We start from the raw sequence: 27,272 nt of genomic DNA on the forward strand, positions 1-27,272 counted from the left end.
CACATTTTTTTAGCCTGGCTTTTAGTAATCCTTGAATGTTTTAAATTGTTTTACTCTGGGTTGTTTTAATCGTTTGTTTTACTGTGTTTTATTGTATTTATGGCTTGTGAAACACCAAGAGCCTTTGGAGTCAGGCGGTCTATTAAAGAAAACAAACAAACAAATAAATAATTTGACTTTTGTCAGTTAAGTTGCTGTTGATTAGGCTGTATTTTCCTCTGAGAGGTCACTGCTGCATATATTTCAGTTTGCTAATTACACAGATTGTCTGTATTTCAAATTGTAAACATTTAGTTTCTGTGCACTGTTTACTTATCATGCATTAGAGAATAATTCAGATTATACTGAATAATCTTACAATACTTTATGAATGTGCTTCAAGAACACTTTCGACCAATTGTTTATTCTGTCCAAGCTGTAGAAGATACCAAGCCTGAGCTGCTGTGAGGGTTTCCCATCCCTTAGTACCACTTACGGCTGACCCACAGAAAATCTTACCAGATCTCCTTATTTCACACACTCCCATTTAAAAGTAGCTGAGGAAGAGGGTCTAATTCTGATCAGAGCAGCAACACGGGGGAGGGGGTGTGTGTTTAACTTTTCTCCCTCATTGTGTTTTCCCACATCTAAAATTAGCCACCAAAGTTGCTATGTACTTCCCTGCAGAAAAAAAGAGGTATATTATTTAAAATGCAGGGCCTTATTTAAAAAATACAGAAATACAGGAAGGGAGAAAGGTTGCTAGCTAGTTATCTTCTGCTAATATAGGAGCCATTTCACACACACCCAACTTTAAAGATAGTGGTTGGATCTATCTTAGTTGCCGGCTTTCTGCTTGGAGTTCTCTTTGCTGATATTGAACATGCAGGCATTAGTATGAGAACATTCAGTACACTGCCCTAACAGTTGTCAAGACTTGGAATTCTCTTAACCCACATATGTTTCCCCAGATAATCAGGATAGTAAGGTCCCACCTCTTGTCAATCCAAGTAGCATTGTTGACCCAGTAAGCATTATTATAGTTCGGGATTAGCAGCTACTCCAGTTTAGAGCCACGAATAGCACATTCTGTCACCCCTTTGCTCTTTGCTGAGCTAATCATAAATCTGCTTAGGGACCTTTTACTGTTCTGCCATGGAAGACATGCTCAGCAAGAGTTCTCAGATACAGTATACCCAAGTTTCTTATTTATCTTATGTCTGTGTTTGAGCAGTACACAGCCATAAGCCCTTTTGCTTTCAGAAGTATGCTTATTTCTCTATACAGGGCTTAGGCTAAAAACAAACATTTACATGTCCAGCACTAAGGATTTGCCTTTGTATGTACATTAAAAATCACATGGAAGATTTGAAATTTCACATGTGTCATTGGACAAAACTGAATCAGTGTGTAGTGCTGTACACAAACAAGTACTACAAAGTATAGATTCTGCCACCATTTATATATGGACTTTTAATTCCGAAGACTAGATATACATGGCTTAAATCTAGTACAGCACACTTGCGGACATTCACAGTGTATGTAAAAAACAAAGTTTTCCATTTTGAAAAAGTAAGTAATGTTAAATGCAGTAATGTTTAAAAGTAATGCTTAACATGACTCAACAGACAAAAGTGCACTCAAGATCAGATCTTTGCTTCATCCATCCCCTTTTCACCCTGTCAACCTTATACAGACAACTGACGTGCAAGTAGGGTTGCCTCCAGGATCGGCCTGGAGTCTCCAGGAATCGGCAGCCAGATTGCTATTGAAAGCAATTCCAATGGTGAAAGCTTGGATACCAGAGGCGCTCTTACCCCTGGACTTCGGGGCCAATGTCCAGGGTCTCCAAATCCTTTTTAGTCTGTCCCATATGGTGTGGTCGCGTTAAAAATGTGTTTAAAATACTGTGTGTGTGGATGGGTGGGGGGGGGTTCCAAAGGCCTTTAGGTCAGGGCTCCAAAATTACCTAGGTGAACCTCTGAAGACATCCGGGACTGGGGAAGCCAGGAAGAGCTTCAGTCAGAACTGGTAACCCTTGGTGCAAGAACGTTGGTGAAAGCGGGCTGGAGCAGCAAGACTTTAGAACTCTCATAAATGAATTGAAGCGGGGTGACGTTCAGATTAAACATGGATCAGAACAGATCGGACGGCACCGCTGTCCGCCTTTGTCCCCCGAGCCTTCTTCCATTGCTCAGCCCTGCCTGCGCAAGATTTATGCCAGCAGCGACGCTGTTCCAAGCCAGTAGCCTCCGCTTTAGAGCCGCGCTCAGCCGTGGCTCCTCCTCTTCCTCCATCTGTTTCTGTTATTCCCCACCCCCAGATGTATTTTTGGCAGTTACTTTGAGGCACAAGAGCTTTGGCACCGACTGATCAAAACAAAACCACCGTTTCCAAGGAAAGCGCTTAAAAACACACACACTGGACACCAGCGCCCTTTGCTTCTTTTCCTGTTAAGATCTGTAAGATTTCTACACACACACACACACACACACACACAAAATACACAGCTAGTCCTTCCACACCACAGGAAAAACGCGCGCGCGGGGGAGGGGGGACCGAAAGAGTAAAAACAAAAAAAAGAGCACAAGACAATTATGCTTGTACGCAATGAACACCAACTAGCCCCCCTGCCGCCCTTCATAGTCAAAGGAAAGCCGATTGTTTGTTTACTGAAACCAGTCCGTTTCAGAGTGACTGCAATTCTAGACACACACACACACACTCAGGAGCAAGCACCAATGAAGAAAGTGGGACTTACTCAGGAGTAAACATCCGTAGGATCGAGCTGCAGCTGCACGTCAGTTTATTGGGTAAAAACAGGAGGAGAGAGAGAATACCTCACTTTATTTTTGCAAAGGAAAAGTCACCTTGAGGGCTCCCCCCACATGAGTTTTGGAACAGTCCTACATGTGAACCAGGATTCCATTGGAGGGGGACCGCGGGGCGGATGGGGAGAAATGCCGGGTTATAACTAGAGGAACTCAGAGGAGATTGTATATATATGTGTGTATATATATATATATAGCCACTCACCCCACAAGATCTCCTGGTGGGCAGACTCCGGGGCCGGGGGAGCCGTCTTCCTAGCGCTGAGTTAGCTCCCTTTCTTCTTTTGCTTCTGCTGCCACTCAGCTGTTCTCACCAGCAGGGCTTTAACTCCCTCCTCCTGCTCCCATTTAGTCATACATAGTCCTTCTTGGCTCAATATTAGCAGCTGCCTGGACGCTTCCACTTCCCTGAGGAGGGGAGGCATGAAACTCTGCATGTGCCAAAGCTCTGGTGGTACCTCGCCAAGGCAGAGAAGCAAGACTTTCGAGAGTAAACTGAATTGGCGGGCACCCAATTTCTCCCCGGCTGTGTGATATGGGTCAGAAAAATAAACAACATGGATCCCACGAGAGGGTCTTTCCCCCGCAAGAGCAAATGCTACCTTCCCAAGAGAGGGGAGGGGCTGAGCAGTGTTTACGGAAGGGCGCGATGTGACCTCAGTTCTCCCTGCCTGCTCGCTCGGGCTGTGCGCCGTCTTCCTAATCGCCAATCGCTCGGTTACTGAGTTGTTGACCGGGGTTTAGCCAAAGCAGATCTTCCCACCCGCAAACCCCACCATGACTTCTAAACTGAAGCCAACCAAGTAACCACTGTATGCATTCCGAGGAATTTAGATGGCTTGTTATCCCCAAAAGAGGATTTATTCTAGGTGCATATTAACTGGAGCAAGTTTCATGTTTTTGTGTATATGTGGTGAATCTAAGAGACAGGGGAGCTCTACCTTGAGAAAGTGGGAGAACGAAGTTATGTCTGCAAACATGGTGATCTGAAAATATGCAATAACTTAAAATCACATTACTATTCCAAAGCTGGTTTCTGAGGGGGAAAGGGGGCTTCCAGCCCCCTCCCCCCCAGTAACCTGATGTGCAGCTTGAAAAAGTGATTTCAAAATTAAATTAGCTAACATTGTTTTTAAAGGGGGTTAGGAGAAAAGAGCTATCAAAGAGGGCATTAACACAATCAAAAACTGTGTTCCACCCTGGTTTGGGAGCAGTGTGTGCTCCCAACTTTCGGTTGTGTGGAAGGAAGGTAAGAGGAAAGCCTGGGTAGAACTGATTGAGGCAAGTCTCACAATCAATGAGACTCGCCAGATGGGGTTAGGCGGAGAGAGTGGGCTTAGCCCGTTCTCCTCACAGATGAGCAAGCCTGCAGGCCTGGGCAGCCGGATTGGCTGTCCACATGACTGCTGGCTCCATCACAGAGCCGGCGCAGGCTGCAGGGATTGGGGGTTGCGTGGCCCCCGGAAGTTCCAGGATGCCCTGCGCGAGTACACGGGACATCCTGGAGAGACACCTGAGCTGGGGAAGCTACTTGCAGCCTCCCAGTCGGGGGTCTACTTGTGTGTCACCACAGATTGCAGCGACACAAGAGCAGAACACCGAGGTTAACGGAGCGCTCGCTCCATTAACCTCGGCTAAGGGGAGGGGTCGTTTTGGTGGTTTGCTGCCGGGAGCAGCATGGCTCCTGTGGCAGCACACGATCGCCAAAAAGCAGGATAGGCTCCCTTAGCCCGCTTTTTGGCAATCATGAGAATCACCTCATTGTGTGGAAGCAAGGTAGAAGGAAAACCTGGGTAGCTTTTCCTCCAACCTTGCCTCCACACAATCACTTCTACCCAGGTTTTCCTCTTACCTTGCTTCCACACAACCAAAAGCTTGGAACACACACGGCTCCCTAACCCAGATAGAACAGTTTCTGGCTGTGTGAATGACCTCAAAGTCTATTAGCCATGCTGGCTAAGTGGAGTTTCCATGTTCCGAGGCAGTAACGTTACTTGAATACCAGTTCCTGCAGTTAACAACAAGGGATATCAATTTATTTATTACATTGATAAACTGCCTAGCACCTGAATCTCAATGCAGTATACACAACTTAAAACAATAAATACAACTCAGTAAAAACAATTAAAACAATTTAAAATTGTTGAAATATAATTTTAACAAAAGCATTTGCCTTAATGCCCTGCCCCTGGCATCTGGTGTACGAAGCAGGGTGCTGGTCTAAATCATGTTCATTAATTTTTTTTGAAACTATGGAACCCCTCTCCCTCACATTGTCAAGTAATACCCATGGACCTGCACCCCATTTATGTATTTTCATAAGGCTCCTGTAAAAATCATGGGGGGGGGGGGGGCGGGGGAAATACTCTGGACAAAACTTTTCCAAATTTTTATGCTGGCTCACCAGGAAGCAAATTAAAGTGCAGCAAAGATTTTCTGCAGACCACCTGGAACCCCAGGGGAGTCCACTGATCTCAGGCTAAGAACTTCTGTTCTAGATGTGCACCTGGTCCACCTGATCTAGCAGGACTCTTCTTCTGTTGTCCCCACCCAAACAATATTAACACTAGGAGGTTTCCCTTCAGTTTTCAGTATTTAATGAGGCTATTCACATGAGAAAGCAAAACCGGGCAAAGGGAGCCAGTTTTGCTCACTCATGTGAACCACCAGGATCGTAGCTGATCCTAGTGGCTACACAGTGGCAAACCTGCCAAAGTAGCCTCCTCGTTAAATGAAGTTAAGGGAGCAAGAGCTCCCTTAACATTTTTTCATTTGTGTGTCAAGCAGCCACGGTGGGCACACTTGTGGGGGGGAGGGCTCCCAGTAATGCACCACACAATCACGTGGTACATTACTGGGGCTCCAGGGGGCAGGGCGCCATATGGTGGCACTTCCCTGTGCCTGGCCCCCGGAGTTGCTGGGTGAGCCATGGGTTGACCACTGGCAAGCCGCCACTTGTCTGGGCGGGTGATTCGCCCACCCAGGGAAAGGTAAGCGAGAGCAAACCCGCTAACCCTAACCCCGCAGACCTGCAGAATGCTCTTCTCCATGATTGTGAGAAGAGCTCCAGTGTCTGGGAGTATGGCAACAGGACAAAATATTTGTTGCACCACAAAACTTGGTTTGAAATGGTCTTAATTCTGAAATAAAGTTTCAAAGAAGAAGTTAAAGAAATATACATTTCTCAATATAGTTTCTCCCACTAAACAAAGTAATTTAGTTAAGAATGTACAAAAGGACTTTATTATGTAACAAAAGTCATGTTTGTTGCTATGACCTGCCCACTCTTTGTTAGATGCAACCCTGAATCATAACAACTCCACCCACCAGGAAGACAGGATGCCAAAATATGTTATCAGCATTCCCAGCTCTTCACATACACCACAGGATTATACAGTGTTCTTCTTTCTTCACTACAGTTATTGCAACACTTGATATATGCTGCCTGCCTTATCCATCTTTGTACAGCTCTCAATAGAAGAACTGTTTTTTCAGAAGCGAATGGAATCGGGACTGAAGAGAGTGTTACTGACTCTGCCCTGGATCAGTATGTCATTACAATAGGGATGTGCACGGAACTGGCGGCGGGGGTGGCTCGAGGGTGGAAGTCTCTGTTCATCCCAGTACGGCATGGCTGTTGCTGCTGTTTGCTTTACATTTCTTTTTAAATTATGAACCCTTTGGGGGCAGATAATTATCTCCCCCCCTGCCCCCTCTGTAAACGACTTTGGTGGTTAGTAGAAAGCCTGATCAGGTATGGGGTTTCAGCCTGTTCCGATGGGGCTAGAAGAATAGCTTAGAAGAAGCTATTTGAGCTTGATTCATTACAATCCTGTGCATTTTTCCTCAGAAGAAAGTTAGATACCTCCCAATGCTTTTGTCCCAATACCTTCAAAATGTAGGTAAGTGCGAATCCCATTAAAATAAAGGCTAGAATCCTATCCACACTTGCTTGAGAGTAAGCCCCATTGAACACAGTAGAGCTAACTTCAGAGTAAATTATTACTATTAAATAATAATAATTTATTACTTATTATTAAAAGTATTATTACATGTGCCGGGTACTTCCGTTTCGAGGAGGCATCTGGGCGGCAGGGAGGTACGCTGCTGCCCTGCTGGATCTTTTTTAACTTCAGCGCCGGTGGGGGAACTGCGACAGGGAAAGAGCACCCTCCACAGTCCTTAAAGGTACCCCACCCCTGTCTTTGAACTGGTCGAACCGTCAGTCTTTCGAACCTGTTCGGAGGCCTGTAAAAAGGCCTCCAAACAAGTTTGTGCACATCTCTAATTACCATAGCAACCTCTGAGAAGCCATTTGCGGCTATGACTCACCAATTGTAAGCTAGCACAAACCTCTATGCAGCCTCATCTTATCTGAAGCAAGTCTGAAGTTATTTGAAGCAACTGGGCTCCATAAGACCAGTAAAGTAAAAAATAAAGTGTGCTGTCAAGTTGATTTCAGCTTCTGGCACCCACAGAGCCCTGTGGTTGTCTTTGGTAGAATACAAGAGGGGTTTACCATTGCCCCATCCCATGCAGTATGAGATGATGCGTTTCAGCATCTTCCTATATCACTGCTGCCCGATATAGGTGTTTCCCATACTCTGGGAAACATACCAGCAGGGATTCGAACTGGCAACCTTCTGCTTGTTAGTCAAGAACTTCCCCAACTTCCTAGTAATTACAGTCTTACAACTCCATTTAATACGCATTAAACGGGTGTAAACATAGGGTACCTGTAGGACCACATTCGCCCATATGAACCTGCCAGGGTCCTCTGATCATCATCTCAGGCCCTGCTTATGGCCCCGCTATTAACAGAGATTTGGTTGGCGGGGACTAGGGATAGGGCATTTTTGGTTGTGGCCCCTTGGCTTTGGAACCCTCTCCCTGAAGAGCTTCGCCATGCTCCCGCCCTCAGTGTTTTAAAACAACAACTAAAAACACATCTTTTTAAAGAGGCTTTTTAATGTTTCATCTCTGATTATATCTGGTAGGTTCTTTAGCTTTTATAATTCTCAATTTTTAGCTTGTTAAATAACTTTTAATTTGAAACAGCAATGGTAATTCTAATTGTGGTTTTAGCCTGGACTTTTAACTTGTTTACTTAATTTGGTTAATTTTATCAGTTTTATTTTATATTGTATCTATTTTACTGTTGTGAGCCTCCCCAAGCAGTAGTGTACTGGAGGGGCAGGGTATAAATATTTTAAACAAACAAACAAAAAACTCTGAAGTTCACTCCACTGTGTTAAGTGGGGCTTACTCTCAAGCAAGTGTGCACAGGATTCTAGCCTTTATTTCAATGGGATTCACACTTACCTACATTTTGAAGGTACTGGGAGATATCTACCCTTCTTCTGAGGAAAAATGCACAGGATTGTAATGAATCAAGCTCAAATAGCTTCTTCTAAGCTATTCTTCTAGCCCCATCCCATACCCGATCAGGCCTTCTACTAACCACCTGGGAACAATCCAGTTCTTAATAATCAGTTATTTTTAAGAATAATCAGTTATTATTTTTAAGAATATATATGTATATACCACTTTTCAAAAAACAGTTCTCAGAGTAGTTTACACGGGGACAGGGGGGATACTTATCTGCTCCCAAAGGCTCATAATTGAAAAAGAAATTTAAGCAGACACCAGAAACAGCCCCAGCAGATTTGGCTTTTTTAAAGCCAAACTTTGGGTTACGGCCCATTTGACCCACGAGTATACCCCTTAGGTTCTGGCAACCTAGCCATGCTGTACTGGGTTGAACAGAGACAGTCACTCTTTCCCCTGCTAAGTAGAAAAGAGTCATTGCTTTAAAAGGTGCCTCTTTGGCCAGTTTGCAGAGGTTAAATGATGCATTGTTACTTACACAGAAGTACTAGTAGTCCCACTGTAATAATCCTCTGAGCAAAGAATCCTAAATTCCAGTTTGAGGCTGCCAGTACTACCCACTCCATAGCTTGAGACAAGAGAACTTCTCTAATTTGCTACAACATAATGAAACAGATAAAAACAAAAACATTTTAATACAGAATCTGTCAACACTCATGTAATAGAGGCTGCAATTCTAAGTATATCTTCTTGGAGGTAATAATTCCCACCAAATACAGTTAGGATCAGGCTGTTCCCTTGAGTTTGAGGATTTTCTGCACATAAACACATTCAGTTATTCCATCATGACTCAAGTTGATTTCAACTCCTGGCGCCTACAGAGCCCTGTGGTTGTCTTTGGTAGAATACAAGAGGGGTTTACCATTGCCCCATCCCGTGCAGTATGAGATGATGCCTTTCAGCATCTTCCTATATCGCTGCTACCCATAGTCTGTGAAACATACCAGCAGGGATTTGAACTGGCAACCTTCTGCTTGTTAGTCAAGCATTTCCCAGCTGTGCCACTGGTTCTAGAGTCATGATAGAATAACTACCTTTATCATGCCTCTAGCACTTGTTAGCATATAGTGCTTTATAGTATTTTTTTCTTATTTTATTGTTATGTTTTTGTGAGTCAGGCTGACAGGTTAGCCACAGGTTAGGCCATGAAATGGGCTGTTAACTTCCACATAATTATTCTTCTCAATCTTAATTATTTTATTCAGCACACTTGTGTTTCACCTAAGGGTAGTGTAAATGGTCTCATCCCATTTTATCTTCACAACAGCCCTGTTAGGTAGGTGAGGCTGAGAGACAGTGATTTGCCCAAGTCTGAAAGACAATGATTTGAGAAACAGACTGATTTGAGAGGCAGTGATTTGCCTTCACAGCTGAGCAAGGGTCTCTTAAGGGCAACATTTTATCCATTACACCACACTGGCTAGAGTAATGGTTAGGTTGCCATTTCCACCACCCCCATAGAAAGGTTCCTGCACCTGTGTCATAACAATTAGGCTGCATATTTCCCCCCCCCATAAGGGGGGCCCTTTATAAGAATTAGGGTGCCAGTGTCCTAAAATGTCTAATTATAATAAACAATTATCTATACAGGTTGAGAATCCTTTATCCAGACTCCCGAAATCCGGAAAGCTCCGAAATCCAGACACCACGCCGAGAAAAAAACACAAGCCCCGCTTGTATTTTCCACTTGGATTCTCGACGTGTAGCTTCAATCACTCACAAAGCCCCCAAACCAATCCCAGCCCCAACTCTGCAGCTAACAGTGGCAAAGCAGCAAAAAGCCCCCAAACTAAGCAGCACCCGCAACTAACAGAGAGGCAAGGTAGCACCCGCGGCTCTGTATGCAACGGCGGTTGCCCGGCCCCTCCTCAGCCTCAGCTCCTCTGTCCTTCCCACATAGACAGGCACTTTGCTGGCGGCATTTAAGGGTAGGGGTGTGCACTGGACCGCGGACCTGCGGTTCGGCACTGGGGTGGGGGGTTCCATTAAGGGCGGGGGGGGTCTTTACTCACCCCTCCCGCGCTTTGCTGCTTTGGCGCCATAATTAGTTTAAAAAATGCGCCGCAGAATCGCTCGCCGCCCGCTCGCCGCTCCGGGGCTCCTTCTTGTCTTCAAAATCGGGCGGCAGGATACTTCCCTGCCGCCCCCGAAGCCCCCTCAAGCCATTTTAGCTCTTTAAATCTCGCCCCGGACCGAGTGCTATAGCGCTCGGGCGGGCGGTGGGGAGATGTCCGTCCGTCCACCCGCCCCCTTCCCTGCCCCTCGCAGAGGGCAGGGAAGGGGGCGGGTGGACGGACGGACATCTCCCCACCGCCCGCCCGAGCGCTATAGCACTCGGTCCGGGGCGAGATTTAAAGAGCTAAAATGGCTTGAGGGGGCTTCGGGGGCGGCAGGGAAGTATCCTGCCGCCCGATTTTGAAGACAAGAAGGAGCCCCGGAGCGGCGAGCGGGCGGCGAGCGATTCTGCGGCGCATTTTTTAAACTAATTATGGCGCCAAAGCAGCAAAGCGCGGGAGGGGTGAGTAAAGCCCCCCCCGCCCTTAATGGAACCCCCCACCCTAACCCTCCCGAACCCAAACCACCCCTTGTCCGGACCGGTTCGGAGGCCAGTAGAATGGCCTCCGAACCGATCCGTGCACACTACTATTTAAGGGCACTTGCAGGCAGGGCAGGGGCCAGGGAGGCAAAGCAGCACCCGGGCTCTGTCTGCAATGGCACTCCAAACGGGGAAAGGAGCCCTCCTTCGGGGCGGAGCCAAGCCAGTTTTGTGAATGGGATTGCACTGCCACTCACACGCTTCTCAAGCCGGTCTGCAAGAGGGGAAGGAGGAGAAGTGGGAAGGAGCTTGGCTGGAAGGCGGGAAGGAACTTCAGGGGTTGTTGGAGGAAAAAAAAACAGTAACCTTTCATGCCCAAGATATATCATTTATGAACATATTCCAAAATCTGAAAGAATCCGAAATCCAAAACACCTCTGGTCCCAAGCAGTCCAGATAAAGGATTCTTGACCTGTATATCTGCTACATATTTAATTATCTAAGGCATGCCTGTGGCTAATCTCGTGTGTGGCAGCTCTTGCGAGAGTTCACAAGCAGAAGCACCTGATTGGGAAGTGGGGATTCCATTTGCAGATAGGGAGAAGGAGCCTGTGAGAGCAGAAGAACCATGGTGATTGGGCAGTGGGGATTCCATATGCAGATAAGGAGGAGGAGCCTGTGATGGTTAAAGTCAGTTAGAATGCAATTCTCACTGGTCAGAAGATGTTCTTGATTGTAGAGGACAGGAATCTACATAGATATAAAAAGATGGCAGGCAGGGGTCTGCGAGGGAGGAAAGAGCCCCTTCAGGAGAAGGAGGCTGCTTGTGTGAATTAGATGAAGAAACACAATGAACAAGATATGTTAACTGAGGGAAGAAGGGAGAGAAAACATGAAGAGAGGGGAAGAAAGAGTGGGGAAGGGTGAGTGGAGGAGTAAGAAAGACAAAAAGAAGGGAGGAGAAGAGAAACAGAAGGGCGGGCAAGGGATGGGCCCGAGCCTGTCAGCAACCTGAGGGGAATGAGCGGCCATGGTGGCACTGGTAGCAAGGAAGGGTCCAGTGCTGCTGTTTGGGGCTGCCTACCGAGCCCATTGTCAGAGGGAGGCAGGCAGGCAGGCAAGGGACGGGGTCCGGGCCTGTCAGCAGCCTGAGGGGAACAGCCATGGTGGTGGTGGCAGCGAGGAAGGGCCCAGGACCCCTGCTGCTGCTGCTCCTTTGGGGAGGAGCAGGAGTGGGGCTTGGGTGGGGAGGTCTCTGGGGATAGGAGGCAGCAACTTGGCCAATGGGTGCCAATAATGCTGCAGCAGGGACCAAGAGGGGTGAGGGATGGAACAGAACAGAAACACTGTGGTGATTGGGCAGTAGGGATTCCATATGCAGATAGGGAAGAGAAGCGGGTAGGGGGTGAGTGAGCAAGTGACTGGGAGAGGAGGAGTGAGAGAGCGAGCAGGGAGCGAGAGCGCACGGGGAAGGCGCAAGCAAGAGTGCATGTGGCAGGGAGGGGAGTGAGCAAGTGAGCAGCACGGAGGGGGCAAGTGAGAGTGGGTAGCTGACACTGAGCAATATAGCAGGGAGGGGGAAAGGAGAGCAACAAAGTTCTAGCTAGTAATAAAGTACAGCTAGTAATAATAATTACAGCAATTAGGTTGCACATTTTTTCCTATAAGGACTTCTGAACCTTTGATAGCAGCATGACAGGCAAAATCTAACAAGTGAAGCTTTCCCACCCCTATATCTGTGTGCTAGTAAGGCTTTACCTACTAAAAACTAGACCTTAAAAATATATAAGCCTAGTCTATCCATATATTTATATAACTTTAAAGAGAGGACTCTACTGAAACTTGGCCAGGGGTGTAGCTAAGGGAGAGGAGGCTGTATTTGCCCCTCTTCCTAGTGGTCCCGCCGAGTAAGGGAGATAATGAAGAAACTAGGGAGGGGTGCAGGCAGAACCCATCAGCTCAATTATTAGCTACACCCTGCCCGAAACCTGGCCTTTTATATGGGATTCTAATTGCACTGAAATAAAGGAGTTGTTTGCTACTAGGTCTTGCAGAATCGAGGTAATACTGGAGAAACAACCCTTCAAAATAGGAAGGGTCTTCAAGGCTGCAATCTTATTTACATTTACCTAGAGCAAACTCTATTGACTGCAATGGGATTTACTTCCGAGTAGACATGCAACAGGCTCAGGCTGCACTTCAACGCACACTTACTTGGGAGTAAGTAATTCTCCCGAACTCCATAGAGCTTGCTTTCGACTAAGCATGCACAGAATCGGGTTATCGGGTTAATGTAAGTGCTATTGCTTATCACAGTTCTCCTGCTGCGCAACTACCCTAACCGCGAGCGCAGCAAGGATTTCGGCCTGTAGTTGATTGGGTGTTGTTTTTTAGAAAACCTTTCTGGCGACCCCATTTCAAACGGGCTGTGCTTAAAATGGGAGCTGGGAAGGCTGAGGGGATGCATCCTATTCTCTGCCCAGATTCGCAAAACTGCAGTTCTCTAGAAAATCCAGACCCTCCGGCCTCTCCCTCCCCCGCCTCCCCGCAATTGCCTGGGCAGCTGGTGACTTTCCCTCGGCGTGCGTGGCAGCTTTTCTTCTCCCCCATCCTAGTGTGCAGGAGCTCGGGAGGCGGTGCTGGGGGAGGAAGCAGTTCGCCTGAATCCCCCGTCCGCCTCCCCCCCCCCCGTCTCGGTGCCTAAATTGAATGGAGAGGCTGAGCCAAGCTCCGGCTCTGAACTTGAAGTCTGCTGCTCTTCGCACCTCGGAAGAAGCCTGCGCGCTAAGGCCCAGCAGCTAAACTGCCGCAGCTTTGGGGCGAGCGAGAAGATCTCAACCAACGAACCAACCACCCCCAGGCCAGCATGTCTTCGGCCAAACAAAGGAGCAACAAGGGCACCGGCGGCGGCTCCTCTCCGTCGGAAAGGGGAGCCCATTCTAGCCACCCCGATGACGTGGCAAAGAAGCAGCAGCAGCAAAGCCAAGCTCATTCCAAGGGAAGCAGCAAAGGAGGCTCTTCGCCCTCGGGAGGAAGCAAATCCTCCTCTTTCTGCAGCCTCGGGAAGGTCTTTAGCTTCCTCTTCTCCCTGGCTCTGGTGGCAGCGGCGGTGCTCGCAGGCTTCTGGGTCCAGCACCTCTTGGGAGAAGTGAAGCAGCTCGGCCTCAGGCAAGAAGGCTTCGCCCGGGAGCGGGAGGAGCTGAGCCGCAACTTGGAAGGAGCGCTGCAAAAGGTGAGCAGAGCCCAAGAAGAGTCTCTCTCGGTCTCCCTCTCTGCTTTCTTGAAGCCGCCTTCAATGGGGATGAGATGCGCGGCGAAGGCAGCCCTCTTTGCAGTGCAGCCTTCCCAAGGTCGCTCTGGGGAATCCGCCTCCTTAACGCGCCCTCAGAAGTTGGCCAGGCAGGACTCTCCAAAACTTTGCAAAGACTTGCTAAAGTGCAAGGGTGCATTGTTGCACCGAGAGATGCCTGAAGGTGCTTTATAAAGTAGCTGCCAGGATTAATGTAACGGCAGGTCTTGGAATCCATTTGCAGCATGCACACTCTGGTCTGTGCAAACTTTTCCTTTCTTATTGCCCCAGTTTGCCCTACATAGGAGAATGTAAAGAATGGACAGGATTAGGTCAACCTTGGCCTGAGACAGAGAGAGAAAGTTGTATGCATCCTTCAGGTAGTCTGTTGTAGCAAACAAACTGACTACGGTTTTGCAGAGACTGACAAATGTTTTGTGGTATTATAAGCTTTTATGGGCTGTAGGCTGCATCTGATAATGTAGGCTCTGGCCCACAAAAAGCTTACACTGCCATATATTTGTTAAGCTACATACAGATGTACCGGAACAGAAATTGGGGGTGGGAGGTGTAATGCCTTTTTGCCTAGTGAGGTGAAACTGTCTTCCTTCTTTATTGGGAATGTAAATGATGCGGTGATCAAGGAGATAAATACGGATTGCCTTGTTCCTCCCCCTCATAGTTCAGGTGGACTAGCCTCTTCTTATTTTTGAAATAATGTACATGTTTTTAAACGTGTGTATTTAATATGAATACATATATTAGTTGACTTTTTTATGTATTTAAAAAGCACAATCAAAAATTGAAATTGTTTTAAAACTGCTATTAGGAAGTGGGGGGCGGGGTGTTGTCATGTCATGGTTTCCAGCCAATCAGAGCTGTGCATATTTTGGTTTCTGCCCAAATCATACACAACAACCGGTTTCCCTTGGGCTCAAACTGGGTGAGAAGAGGGTACCTTAGAACAAAACATAGTGTGTTTCCACAGCAAGCTTGCCATTCAAATGATGTGTGTCTGTGAGCATCTTCAGTCTCTAAAATATTACAGGACTTTTTGTTTAATAGTAAAGTATTTGAAAAAGAACAGGGAAGAGGATGAGGACAAACTGAGGGGGCACTTCAGCTGCCTCACTTTCCTACAGTGCCAGTACTTGACAGGCAGTGGCAATGAGTTTCTATCCTTCAAGGTCAGGGTTTAGGAATGTGTGTTAAGAATTTGGGAGTCCCAATTAAAATAATAAACTGCCTTACTCCATTGCCTCTCTGAGGCTTATTCAATACCAGCACATTAAGTTATCAGCTCTCTCCACACAGGTGCTAAACATTTTTTACACTCGTCATTTTAAACTTATCTCTGCGGTCATGAAGGTCAGAAAACTGTACAGTCAGGTTTCTAACATGAACTGCAGGTTGCTCAACAAAGCCAAAGAGGCTGTTTCTGGTGGGCAGGTTGCCACAGTAACCACAAGTCCCTCTTAAAAGAATCTGAAGTTGACTTGAAGTTCTGTTCCTGAGTTTTTGTGAAATTGCAACCATTGAAGAGTTGGAGTAAGTGGTATAGCATAGTGAAGAAGAGGCTGATCCATGAATTGGGATGTCCCTGATTCAGGTTTTGTTTCTCCATTCATTCATTCATTCATAAATAAATAAATAAATAAACAAATAAAACAAACAAACAAACCACTATCTCCTGTATTTCTTGCTTTAGAACCAAAAGTGCCTAATACATTAAACAAAAGATTGTAGAATAGCAGCAAACCTTAAAATCAATTAAAAGTTAACAAAACTGCAGAGAGAAATTCCTTAAGAAATATAAGTTCAGAATGCACCAAAAAGGACCTCTGGATATGCCAAGTTTTTGTCTGGTACCTAAAAGAGGAGTACAGAGTAGAGGCCTGTTTAACTTCTAGCGGGAAGAGCATTCTATAAGATCGATGCCATGGTTAAAGGCCCTGCACTTGGGAGACCACTGTGGATTCATTAGCTCAGTGTTTTTCACTGTAAGGTCCAGGGGGCAGGGCAATGGTAGCCCCCACCAACCCGAAGTGCAGCTCCCTGAATTTATTGGGCCTGTGTGAAGCTTCAGCCAAAGTTGAAGATTGCACGGTCTCGCAAGCCCCTGCACCATCTTGGAAGCCATGGACGGCGCTTCCCCATAGAGTTCTTAAGAGCAGGGGCGTATCTAGGGTGGGGCAGGCAGGGCACGTGCCCCGGGCGCCACTTGAAGGGGGCGTGCCATTTTGTAGAATTAATTTTTTTTTAAAGGCTGCAAAAAACAAAATGGCCACTGCGCATGCTCAGATGGCCTCTGTGAGGCCTTAGGCCATGCCAGGCCTTGCAGAGGTCATTTGAGCATGCACAGTGGCCATTTTGTTTTCAGCGGCCATTTTTTTAAAAAAAGATTTTTTAAAATGGCTACCGCACATGCTCAATTGGTCCCTGCGAGGCCCTAGAGGCCAGCGGGGGGAGGGCAAACCCACCATGGCCTTTAGGAAGCCCCCTGAAGGGGCTACAGGTTAAATTTTTTTTAAAAAAAAAATTAATATAATATAAGACACTGTACACATATTCAGATTGGCACTATGTACAGAGAATCAGGGCTTGTGAATAATGAGCTGAAGTTTATGAGCTAGGATTGTATTCATTTGCTCTTACTTTGCTTCTTGTGATAAGTGAGTTAAATGTGATGTCTTAATAATATGGTTATTAATGGTGAGTTTGTCTCTGAATCAGTGTGAAATCCGTATTATTAAGGCCCACTGGGAGTTTCTTGCTCTCTTTCTCTCATTTTAACTGTCTTTCTGAAAGACTAGAATATAGTCCAAGCAGTGACACAGTTTACTCTGCATATCCTTTAATTATTTTCAGAGTATCTGGGAAAAGTCAAATTCTGCATTGATTTTTAAAACTGATGTAATGGTGATGCTACAATACATAGTAGAGAATTAGACAGGCACTTCTGTTTAGTTTTCCAAGTACACCTCCACATAGTATTTGGGTATTTCATGAGCCCCAGAATACTGAAATTTGTAGTTTCCCAGCATTTTTTGAACTGGCTATGTCCACTGCTAAATAGTTTTTTAAATATTAAAAGATTAACACGCTTGACTTGTATTTTTGAGCTGATATTATGGTGAAGTTATCTGAAAGATGGGTGTCAGATGTTTGGACAGGGGGCGCAATTTCAGTGTTTGCCCTGGGCACTATTTTCCCTAGATACGCCTCTGCTTAAGAGAGGGCTTCACCTCACTTAAAAGACCCTTCCAGCACTGAGAAAAGCACGGAGGTCAGCTCAGTGGGAAATGGCTCTTGCATTATCGTTTTTTAGCCAGCTTGGCCTCAGCTTGAAAACTAGTGAAGATCAGTGGATCAGGCCACTCTCTCACCCCCATTAGCAATATACTGATGTACCTTACAGGGTTGTTGTAAAGATTGCAACAAAATAATGCATGTGTAGTGCTCTGAGGGTTTCAAACAGCAAGAGAAATATATTATTGTTTCTTTGACTGGTCTGAGCTTTATCGGAGATATGCTGTGATCATATACTAAAAGCTAATCTGTCAGCCAAGTTCAGTAGTTCCAATGACTCTGTCTGTCTTATCTATCTACTTACTTACACACACTATGCTATTTTGAAATAATACACCAGCTTATTTCATGGCAGTACACCAACCTTAGATTTCTTGTGTTTCTGAAATGTCTGTATCCTCCCATTTTAATGTAATAAAATCAGAAGTGAAACTGATGGTTTTCATGTTTGGCTGCTTTTTCATCCCATGAGTGTTTTTTAGTGCTTTCTTTAGCACAAACGGCTTATTGTGCATTCTACCCCAGCATCTGGAAACTGTGTTTGTGTGTGAATACAGAAAGATTTGCATAGACTAATAGGCTGCAAGTGAAAACCCGTTCCCATGTGCATTTAAAATCAACCATATTGCTGCAACACAGCAGCAGAAGTAATTGGCCTGTTCATCATCATGTGGAACCAGGATTAAACCATGGTTCTGTATGACTTCCCTGAGTCTCAGGCTCTCACATTCTCATCTTTCTTTCACATTAGAGGGAAGGAAGGATTCTGCTTTCAGTTCTGCTTTAAAACAAACCAGAATTTGCGATGGTGTCCAGTGTTCTCCCTAATATTTTTCATCTGTGTGCAGAATGGTTTTTGTTCTGGGTGGCAGTATCAAAGCAGTGTAAGCTTTGCATGTGTATGCATTCATAGTGGGGCCTTCCTGATTTAGCCTGAGCAGCATCTAAAATTAACTGAGCGGACATTTAGAAAAACGTGTGAGCACACGCCTTGGAGAGAACACTGATGGTGTCCAAACCCAGCAAATCGTGGCTTGTTCAAGCCAGAGTTTGGAAACAAGCCAAGAAATGCACCTGGGATGAACTCAAGGATGAAATTCATCCCCATGGTTCTAACCTTGGCCTGCTTGATGCCCGAACTGGATCATTGTTTGGTATTTCCTCTGTGTAGCATAACTGGCATGTAGGGAGCTAACTTGCAGCAGGAATGGGTTGGGAGGGAGAAGCTTTCTTGATGATCCCTCAGCAGTGTTCCCTCTAACAGACATTCCTAGATGTTGTGGACTACAACCCCCAGCATCCGCAGCTGCAATGGCTTTTGCTTGGGGATTCTGGGAGTTGTAGTCAACAACATCTGGGAATCCCTGTTAGAGGGAACACCGCCCCTCAGTCAAGATCCTCGGGGCTATTAGAGTGGCTCCAGTTTTTCTTTTTAACAGGTAAACTATATATTACTTTATGCAGTTGCACACTTATTTTTTCTTTCTAAAATGCTATGCACAGGGGTGGGGTGTCTAGACTGGAATGGAAACTTTCTGCTCTGGTCAAATTGCAGCTGTGGGGGTGATGGTGATTTAGTCTGGGGCTGCCATGGAGGCAGTGGGTTAAAACTCCCCCCACCGCCATGGTCTCAATTTGGATCAGGTCCTCTGCATGTGGTGTTTTACAAAGAAATAAGTACATAGCTGCATAGCACATGCTTTAAGTAACATCTCATCTTACCCCTCAGCATAACCTTCCCTTTCTGTTTTATGTCAAACTTTTGTCTAGACCAGGGCTGCCAAACATTGGTGCTTCTGCAGATGTTGGCTTACAACTCCCATAATCCTTGACTATTGGCCACTGTGGCTGGGGATTATGGGAATTGTAGTCCAAAAACAGCTGGGGGGCTAAAGTTGAGCAGCCTTGGTCTGGAACCATGAAGACCAGGGAGGGATGTGCATTTTTCAATGGCAGTTATGCTGAGCTGCAGAGCTCTGACCTAGTTATTAAGTTGCAAAACTCTGGTTGTGTTGCTGCATCTAACCTTGCCCATGAGGGCAGGCTCTAAAGGTGTTTAATTGCACAGTTGCTTGGGTTTAACGGAAATGGTTTACAACTTAGTTAACTTTTAATATAGCTGTCTTTAGATATAGATATGCCCTTTGCACAGGGTTTTATCTGGCTTTCATCCTCTACTGGCTTATGAAACACATTTTGGCTGTGATAATGGATAGAGTTTAAGATCTGTGCTTGCACATTCCTACCTTTTTGCAAATTAATGTTCTTGTAGAAGTTCAGATTTCTAAGACAGATAAGAGCCAATGGTCTTGAGCTAATGGTCTTGTTTCATGCCAGAATGACATTTTAGAAAGGGACAGGGAAATCTGCATTCTGTTCCAGTAATAAAATGGTGTCACTATTATATCTTATTTTTCAGTTATTAAAGGAAAGACGATGGCTACAATTCATTGCTGTGCATGCATTCTCTTGAGTAATGAGTGTAAGAGTTGAGGAAATAAACTCAGCATCGCAGAGTAATCTAAACTGCTCAGCATGAATTTCGGGCTGACTGAATTGCAACCTATTTAATGTCCCATTCCTGGATTGTACATTGTACATTCATAGAATGTACATTGTACATTCATAGAATGTGCATGCATGCAAATGTGTTTGAATTGAAGTTGGCATAAATTCAATGTTTTGCAGAGAGTTGCACAATTGTTATTTTGAAGCATTGTCCACAGATGGTATTATAGCGCAGTGGGGAAATGGCTTGACTATAGGGATGTGCACCGGACCAGTCCGGGGCCATGGTAGAGGCCTCCAAACCAGTCCAGATTGAGGCCAGGCCGGCGGGGGTGGGCTATGGAGCTTTAAGGGCGGCGGGGTGTGTGTGTGTGTTAGTACTTACCCCTCCCGCCGCTTTCCCCCCTCCGGCGCTTGACTTTATTGCAAAGTTTTTGGGGCAGCAGCATTCCTCCCTGCTGCCCCTGCCCCCGTCATTGCCTGGCAAAACAGGAAGTTGAGTGTACCCATGCGCCCCTTGCGGTGCCCCCGCCCATCGCCGCCATGCGTGTGCACCGCACACATCACACGTGTACACATCACGTGTACACGTGTGACGTGTACGGCGCGCGTGCATGGCAGCAACGGGCACGTGCACCGTAAGGGGCGCATGTGTACACTCAACTTCCTGTTTTGCCAGGCAACGACGGGGGCAGGGGCAGCAGGGAGGAATGCTGCCGCCCCAAAAACTTTGCAATAAAGTCAAGCGCCGGAGGGGGGGAAACGGCGGGAGGGGTAAGTACTACCCCCCGCCCTTAAAGCTCCATACCCCCCAGTGCCGGACCGCGCCTCTGTGGTTCTGTGCACATCCCTACTTGACTATGAAGCCAGAGGGTGCTGGTTCGAATCCCCGCCGGTATGTTTCCCAGACTATGGGAAACACCTGTATCGGGCAGCAACAATATGGGAAGATGTTGAAAGGCATCATCTCATACTGTGTGGGAGAGAACAATGGTAAATCCCTCCTGCATTCTACCAAAGACAACCACAGTGCTCTGTGGTTGCCATGATTTGATACCGACTCGACAACACACTTTACCTTAGTGCATATTCTATGATTACGCTATGTAGAATCTAGGCATTGGCACATAATTAGTATTGTTTCAAAAATTGTTGTAACCTGTAATTGTTGTGACCTTCAATTCCTATAGCAAAAGGTGGAATGCATATTTTTAAAACGTGGCAATAAAAACCTTTTAGCTGTCATCTTTTAAAAATTCAAGTCCCTGCTGCAAATTCAACTTTGGGGGCAAGTTGCCACTTGGAGGGATTTTGGGGGTGAAAATGGTGCAGGGAGGAAGTGTTAACATCTCCTTGCCATGTACTGCACTCCTGGGCTGGTTTGGAGGCCTTGCAGCTAACCTTTAAAGATAAAAGAACAACTTCTGATTCACTTCTCATTAAGCCATCTTGCAAAGACCGATTTAACACCTCATCTAGGTTGATACACCTAAAAAGTATGACTGAGTACAAATAAGCACATCTAAGTTAGATTTATCTCACTTCCCTCATGTTTTTGGAGAGTAAAGGTAAAGTGTGCTGTTGAGTCGATGTTGACTCCTGGCAACTGCAGAGCCCTGTGGTTATCTTTGGTAGAATACAGGAGGAGTTTACCATTGCCATCTCCCACACAGTCTGAGATGATGCCTTTCAGCATCTTCTTATATTGCTGCTGCCCAATATAGGTATTTCTCATAGTCTGGGAAACATACCAGCAGGGATTTGAACTGGCAACCTTGGCTTGCTAGTCAAGTCATTTCGTCACTGCGGCATTAGGAGAGTAGTACCAGGACAATGTTAGATGTTGCTGGGATCCACATCGGTGTGCTTGTCTAGATCTATTAATACATGCATTTCTCTTTTAGATGCAGTCTCTTCAATCTGCATTTGGAGGATTTGAATTGACACTGAAAAACACTCAGCAGAAACAAGATGGCACAGAAAAGGCTATTAGGCAAGGGGAGAGTGAGATCAATCGTATTAGTGAGGTTCTTCAGAAACTACAAAATGAAATCCTGAAAGACCTGTCTGATGGCATCCATGTTGTAAAAGATGCCAGAGAACGAGATTTCACTTCGCTAGAAAATACCGTGGAAGAGAGGCTAACAGAGTTAACCAGATCTATAAATGATAATATTGCTGAATTCACCGATGTCCAGAAACGGAGCCAAGATGAAATCAATGATGTGAAAGCAAAGGTGGCTTTGCTTGGTGGTACAGAAGCATACAAACATGAGCTACAGGGTCTGAGAGCTGCTGTTAATGAGATGCAAGCATCCATGAAAGCTAAAGAGAAGGCCATAGAATCATTACAAAATACCATTGATTTGATGGAGTCCGATGTGTTGTCTGAAGTCAAAGAGCTTCTCAGTCTCAAACAGGAGCATGAGAAGTTCAAAGAGGCTGCTGACACTGAGCATCTTTCATTACAAGCTTTGCAAGAACAAGTGCTTAAAGCGGAAGAATCCATTGTACGCCTTCCTAATGAGCTTAAGAGACTTGGTGAAGACTTGCTGCAGGTGAAAGCCTCTGTTAACATAAAAGAAGGCAATATGCTTCCCAATGAGATTGTGGAAACTCTGCAAAAGAACAATGAAGAATTTGAGTCCAGGTTCAGGTCCATAGAAAAGGATCTTCAAGCCTTGGGCTCACCATCTGCCCAACCCCCTGAAGGAATGGAATCCGTTCTCTCCAAGTACGATAGCAAGCTTGCTGTTTTAGAAGAAAGCCTTGGCTCTCTTCATGGTACTTTAGAGGGTGATGTGCGGTCATTGACTGATACTGTAAGGAGTCTCAGTGAATCTCAGCTCTCTGTGTACAGTGACATTGATGAACTACGGAGAAGTGTGAGTGACTTGCCAAACAACGCCGATGCCCTCAATAACATCCAGAAACAAGTTCGTGCTTTGCTGGATCAAGAAAAGCCTCAAGCAGATATGGGGCAATCTGAGCATCTAGGGAAACTCTCCTCTGTAACAGCTTCTGTTGACGAACTGCGATCCTCTCTTGGCCAGGTTGATTCGGACTTAAAAATGCTCAGGACGGCAGTTGACAGTTTAGTAGCTTACTCTGTGAAAATAGAAGCCAATGAAAACAATGTGCAGTCAGTGAAGAGCTCGTTAGATGATGTAAGGAATGACCTAGACAGGTTATTTATGAAAGTAGAGCAGATACTTGAAAAGGTCTAAGCATCCCGTGGAAAACATCTTTATCTTTTGAACTACAAAAACAACAAACATTTTCATAGGCCAATCTTTTTGTGTGTGTGAGGGGGTGGGTGGAAGGGTTGGTGGGTTTGAAACAAAGATCTATTGATGCTTCTAAGGGAAAAAATCATTACGGTTTCTAGTTAGGCGCCCTTTTTTTTATAATTGCTAGGACAAATCATTTTGTTTCTGCTGCATAACCCATAGTACAAAGGTGGTGGGGCGGGCGGGAAGGCAAATCCTAACAACTGTTGCCTTGATCCATTGACAGACATGGAGGCTCCACTGTACACAGACTGTCCATTCATTTGAAGGAAGTGGAATCGTGTGCATGGTTTTGCGTGTGCACACACACAGGTCTGCTGTCTTCATTGAAAGAAATAAGGCATCTGGTACATACAAGAATTCCTGTATACACACAAGAATTCTATGTACACATCTAAGTATGCACAGGACTCATAATCTGTATGTGCTTGTAATATATACAGTGTTCACAAGAAAATTCTTATAAGGTGTAATGAGCCTGCTCTGCAGTTCTAGTGAAAACTGCTGATTCTTAGCAAAAACCAAAGAGCATGATTGTCCATGGGGAATTAACCTGCAGTTATGGAAAGAATGTTGCCCTCAGCTACTCTTCTTGGGACCATTTATCATATTGGAAGCTGAGCTTGTTTTCAAGGTTGGCATCATAATCCATGGCTGCAGATATTTGTCAGGGAGATGAAAAGCAGCTAAATAAGATGACTTTTTGATAAGTGTACTGAAAAAAAGAGTAGGACTGAGGTGGGGGGGGGAGAGTTAAAATGGAACTTCATTGCTTCCAAATGAAATTCTTTATACTTCCCCCATGATGTGGCAGAGTATAACATGCGTTACTACGAGATCCATACTAAGTGCCTGATCTTCATTGGCTCGATATAATGGAACTGGACCTCAAGTCTGATTTTTTAAAAAAATCTTAGATGTGAGCAATTGTTGAAAGAATGAGATGTGTTCTAAATAATGTTTGTTTTTAAGAACCACTGAGCTGTACAACTGCGTGGATCCTTGTTTACCTCCTTGAGAGAATTTCTGCATTTTTTGGTTTTTCACTTTTTCTTTTTTACTTAAATGTTTAGGGATATTAGGTACTCATATGCAGATGCAGCCATGTTGGGAATGGCTACACATACAGACTTCTCCAAAGTGTTACACATACTTTTGGAAATATTGCCACAGCAGCACAGGTAGCGGCCGGTCCTTGGTACAAGGCAGAAAAGTTGTCTGTGATGCTGGCAGCAACATGTGTATTCAGAAGCTGCTACCAAGAGATCTTAAGCCTTAAAAACCAAGATGGATGCACTGTATTAAGAGCAATGGTTACTTTAATAAACTGCTCTTCACTGACCTTCCTTTGAGTTTTGAACAACTGTGTAGTTGACTGTGAAATTAACTCCCCCCCCGCCCCGTGTCTGTAATACCTAATAAATACTTGGAACTCTACAAATAGATATCTATGTTACGAGATTATGGATGCAGCCAGCACAAAGGAAGATGGGGGTAGACATGAACTGAGGGCCAAATTAGATATTGGCAGGAATGTGCTTTACGGTGTTGTGTTTTTAACTAGAAGCATGCCCTCCCACACAAACAACTCTTGGGGGAATCCTGATTCGTATTGCAGCACATGGGAAAGGAGGAGGTTAATCCTTTTCCCACTTAAAATTGCTCCCCACCCACCCACCCCATAGCTCTTTGGAGGGGCTTGGTGTGAAGAAAAAGAGTGAATTTCCCCTCCCTGTGCACTACAGTCAGTCCAGTCAAGATGCCCCCACCCCCACTGGCTGCTTTTTTAAAAAAGAGGCACTTCTTTGAAATGCATTTTTGCATTTAAAATGCATTGCAACTTTAAAATGCATTTTTGCAAAAACATCTGATTTGACCCTAACACACAGGCAGGAGCTGCCAGTTCACGCTCACGGTGTACACCTTGTAACACACTGGTGAACCTGAAGCTACAAATTTGTCATAGACTGAGAAGAAATTGCAGCAGAATTATTCCATAGGGCTGCCCCAACTACAGAAAGATGAATTAATCTTCCACTTTTCCAAATTTAAAATCCATTGCCAATTTTTATTCTACAGTATTTATAGAAGTCTCATGGGTTTTGTTTGGAACAATATTGTTTTAACACGATGACAAAAAAACAAAACCTAGAATGCTTAAATACTAATTTCAATACAAAGCAAATGATTGCCAGGTTTTTGGCCATGTTTTAAGTTGCAGAAATTCTGTGTCTCCCAAAAACATTTCATAATCCTAGACATTTAATGATCTTATTTTGAATAGTTCATTCTGTTCCCACAGAGAAGACAAGGAATTATATAGACCTGTAGCCATGTCTTCCTCCTACCAGGGAAGCACTGTATCTAGAGGGCTTGGATGCTGGAAAGGCAGCATGCCAGCAAACAGAACTCCCAAGTGCAGTGTAACAGGTTTATTATTCACCACTAGCTTAACCCGTGCAGAGCATTTGTGTGCTAATACTTCCTTGCTCCCCTCACCCCCTGCCACAGCCCCCCCTCACATCAGAGATCTCTCCACCCTCACCTGAGCAGCACTACTGCTCCTTCTCCAGCCGGTTGCTTTCATCCCTCTTGGTCATGGCTGCAGCATTGCTGGCCCTATTGGCCACGCAACAGCCCCCTATCCCCAGGAACCTCCTTGCCCAAGCCCCACTCCTGCTGCTCCCCGCAGCAGCTGACCACTTGAACACTAACTGTGCATATGCAGAATCACATGTTACATTCCAAGCCATAGAAGAACTTCTGCTGCAGCAGATATCATTTCAAGCTAGGCAACTTCAGTCTCCAATCCAGATGACTGCAAACTTCAGCCACATTTCTACCCAGAACAATTTACACATAACTTGGAAACTGGATTAGTCCTCTGTTTTCTGTAGGCAAGAACCACTAAGCAGTTCTCTTGTGCAAGCCCTGTTAAAATGGATGTGACTTAAACAGGAAGCACATATCCTTCAAAGTTCTCAAATGCATCTCTGTTATCTTGTCATTCTACTCTTGGAATATAGCAAGAAGCAAAACAATCTATACTAGTGGTTGTTTTAACACGATGAAAAAGCAATCTATACCTGCACAGAGTGGCAGTGTGAGCAGCAGTGTGGCCAGCAGGTGCAGGGGAAGAGGCTGGCTGGCGGGTGGGTGAGGGTAAGAAGCCGGCCAGCTGAGAAGAAAACTGGCAATGGTGGCGGGTGGGAAAAGCGGGGTTAACCAGCGGGGGCTGGCGGAGAAATGGCAGCAGAGGTGAGTGGAGAAGAAGACAGTGATGGTGGTGGCAAACTAGAGGCCAGGCTGGCCGCCAGGCAGGAAGGAGAAGTGGTGGGCAGGAAGGAGAAGCCTGGCCACCAAGGGAGAATGAACTGGGGTGGCGGGACAAACTGGGGTGGCGGGAGACAAGGAGAACTAGAGGCACAGATGCTCTGCGTCAGGTAATCTAGTGTGTGTGTGTGTGTGTGTGTGTGTGTATGTATGTATGTATGTATGTGTGAATGTATATAAATTCTCTAAGGCTTACCCATGGCTAATCCCATGCGTGGCAGCTCTTGCGAGCAGAAGCACTGTGATTTGCCTTCACAGCTGAGCAAGGGTCTCTTAAGGGCAACATTTTATCCATTACACTACACTGTCTAGACTAGAGAAATGGTTAGGTTGCCATTTCCCTGCCTAAAAGGGTTCCTGCATCTGCATCATAACAATTAGGCTGCACATCCCGTCGTCCCCCGCCAATAAGGGGTAACCTTTATAAGAATTAGTGTGCCAGTGTCCTAAAATGTCTATTTATAATAAACAGTTATCTGTATATCTATATATGTAATTATCTAAGGCATACTTGTGGCTAATCCCGTGTGTGGCAGCTCTTGCGAGAGTTTGCAAGCAGAAGCACCTGATTGGGAAGTGGGGATTCCATTTGCAGATAGAGAGAAGGAGCCTGTGAGAGCAGAAGCATCATGGTGACTGGGCAGTGGGGATTCCATATGCAGATAGGGAGGAGTCTGTGGCACCGTGGTGATTGGGCAGTGGGGATTCCATATGCAGATGAGGAGGAGCCTGTGATGGTTAAGGCCAGCTGGAATGCAACTCTTACTGGTCGGAAGATGTTCTTGATTGTAGTGGAGAGGAATCTTCTA

At 45.6% G+C, this 27,272-nt stretch overlaps 2 protein-coding genes across 6 annotated transcripts in view; one reads left to right on the forward strand and one right to left on the reverse strand.

Moving 5' to 3' along the window:
- TCP11L2 (t-complex 11 like 2) overlaps positions 1-3,195 on the reverse strand; it is a 43,055-nt gene extending 39,860 nt beyond the window's left edge. For 4 of the 5 annotated variants that reach the window (XM_053252780.1, XM_053252782.1, XM_053252783.1 and 1 more), the window contains exon 1: positions 3,016-3,194. The gene's annotated coding sequence lies outside the window, so the exon portion shown is untranslated. Of the gene's footprint in view, positions 1-3,015 lie in introns of all 5 variants that reach the window. The other variant, XM_053252784.1, reaches the window with a different exon arrangement.
- A 9,812-nt stretch (positions 3,196-13,007) lies between these two features.
- On the forward strand, positions 13,008-24,476 carry CKAP4 (cytoskeleton associated protein 4). The gene is made up of 2 exons (XM_053252778.1): positions 13,008-13,966; positions 21,745-24,476. The coding sequence occupies exons 1-2, from the start codon at positions 13,601-13,603 to the stop codon at positions 23,065-23,067; spliced, it is 1,689 nt and encodes a 562-aa protein (XP_053108753.1). The 5' UTR covers positions 13,008-13,600; the 3' UTR covers positions 23,068-24,476.
- The last annotated feature ends 2,796 nt before the right edge of the window (positions 24,477-27,272 follow it).

This window comes from Hemicordylus capensis, chromosome 5, assembly GCF_027244095.1.
Source record: "Hemicordylus capensis ecotype Gifberg chromosome 5, rHemCap1.1.pri, whole genome shotgun sequence".
Taxonomy (NCBI): domain Eukaryota; kingdom Metazoa; phylum Chordata; class Lepidosauria; order Squamata; family Cordylidae; genus Hemicordylus; species Hemicordylus capensis.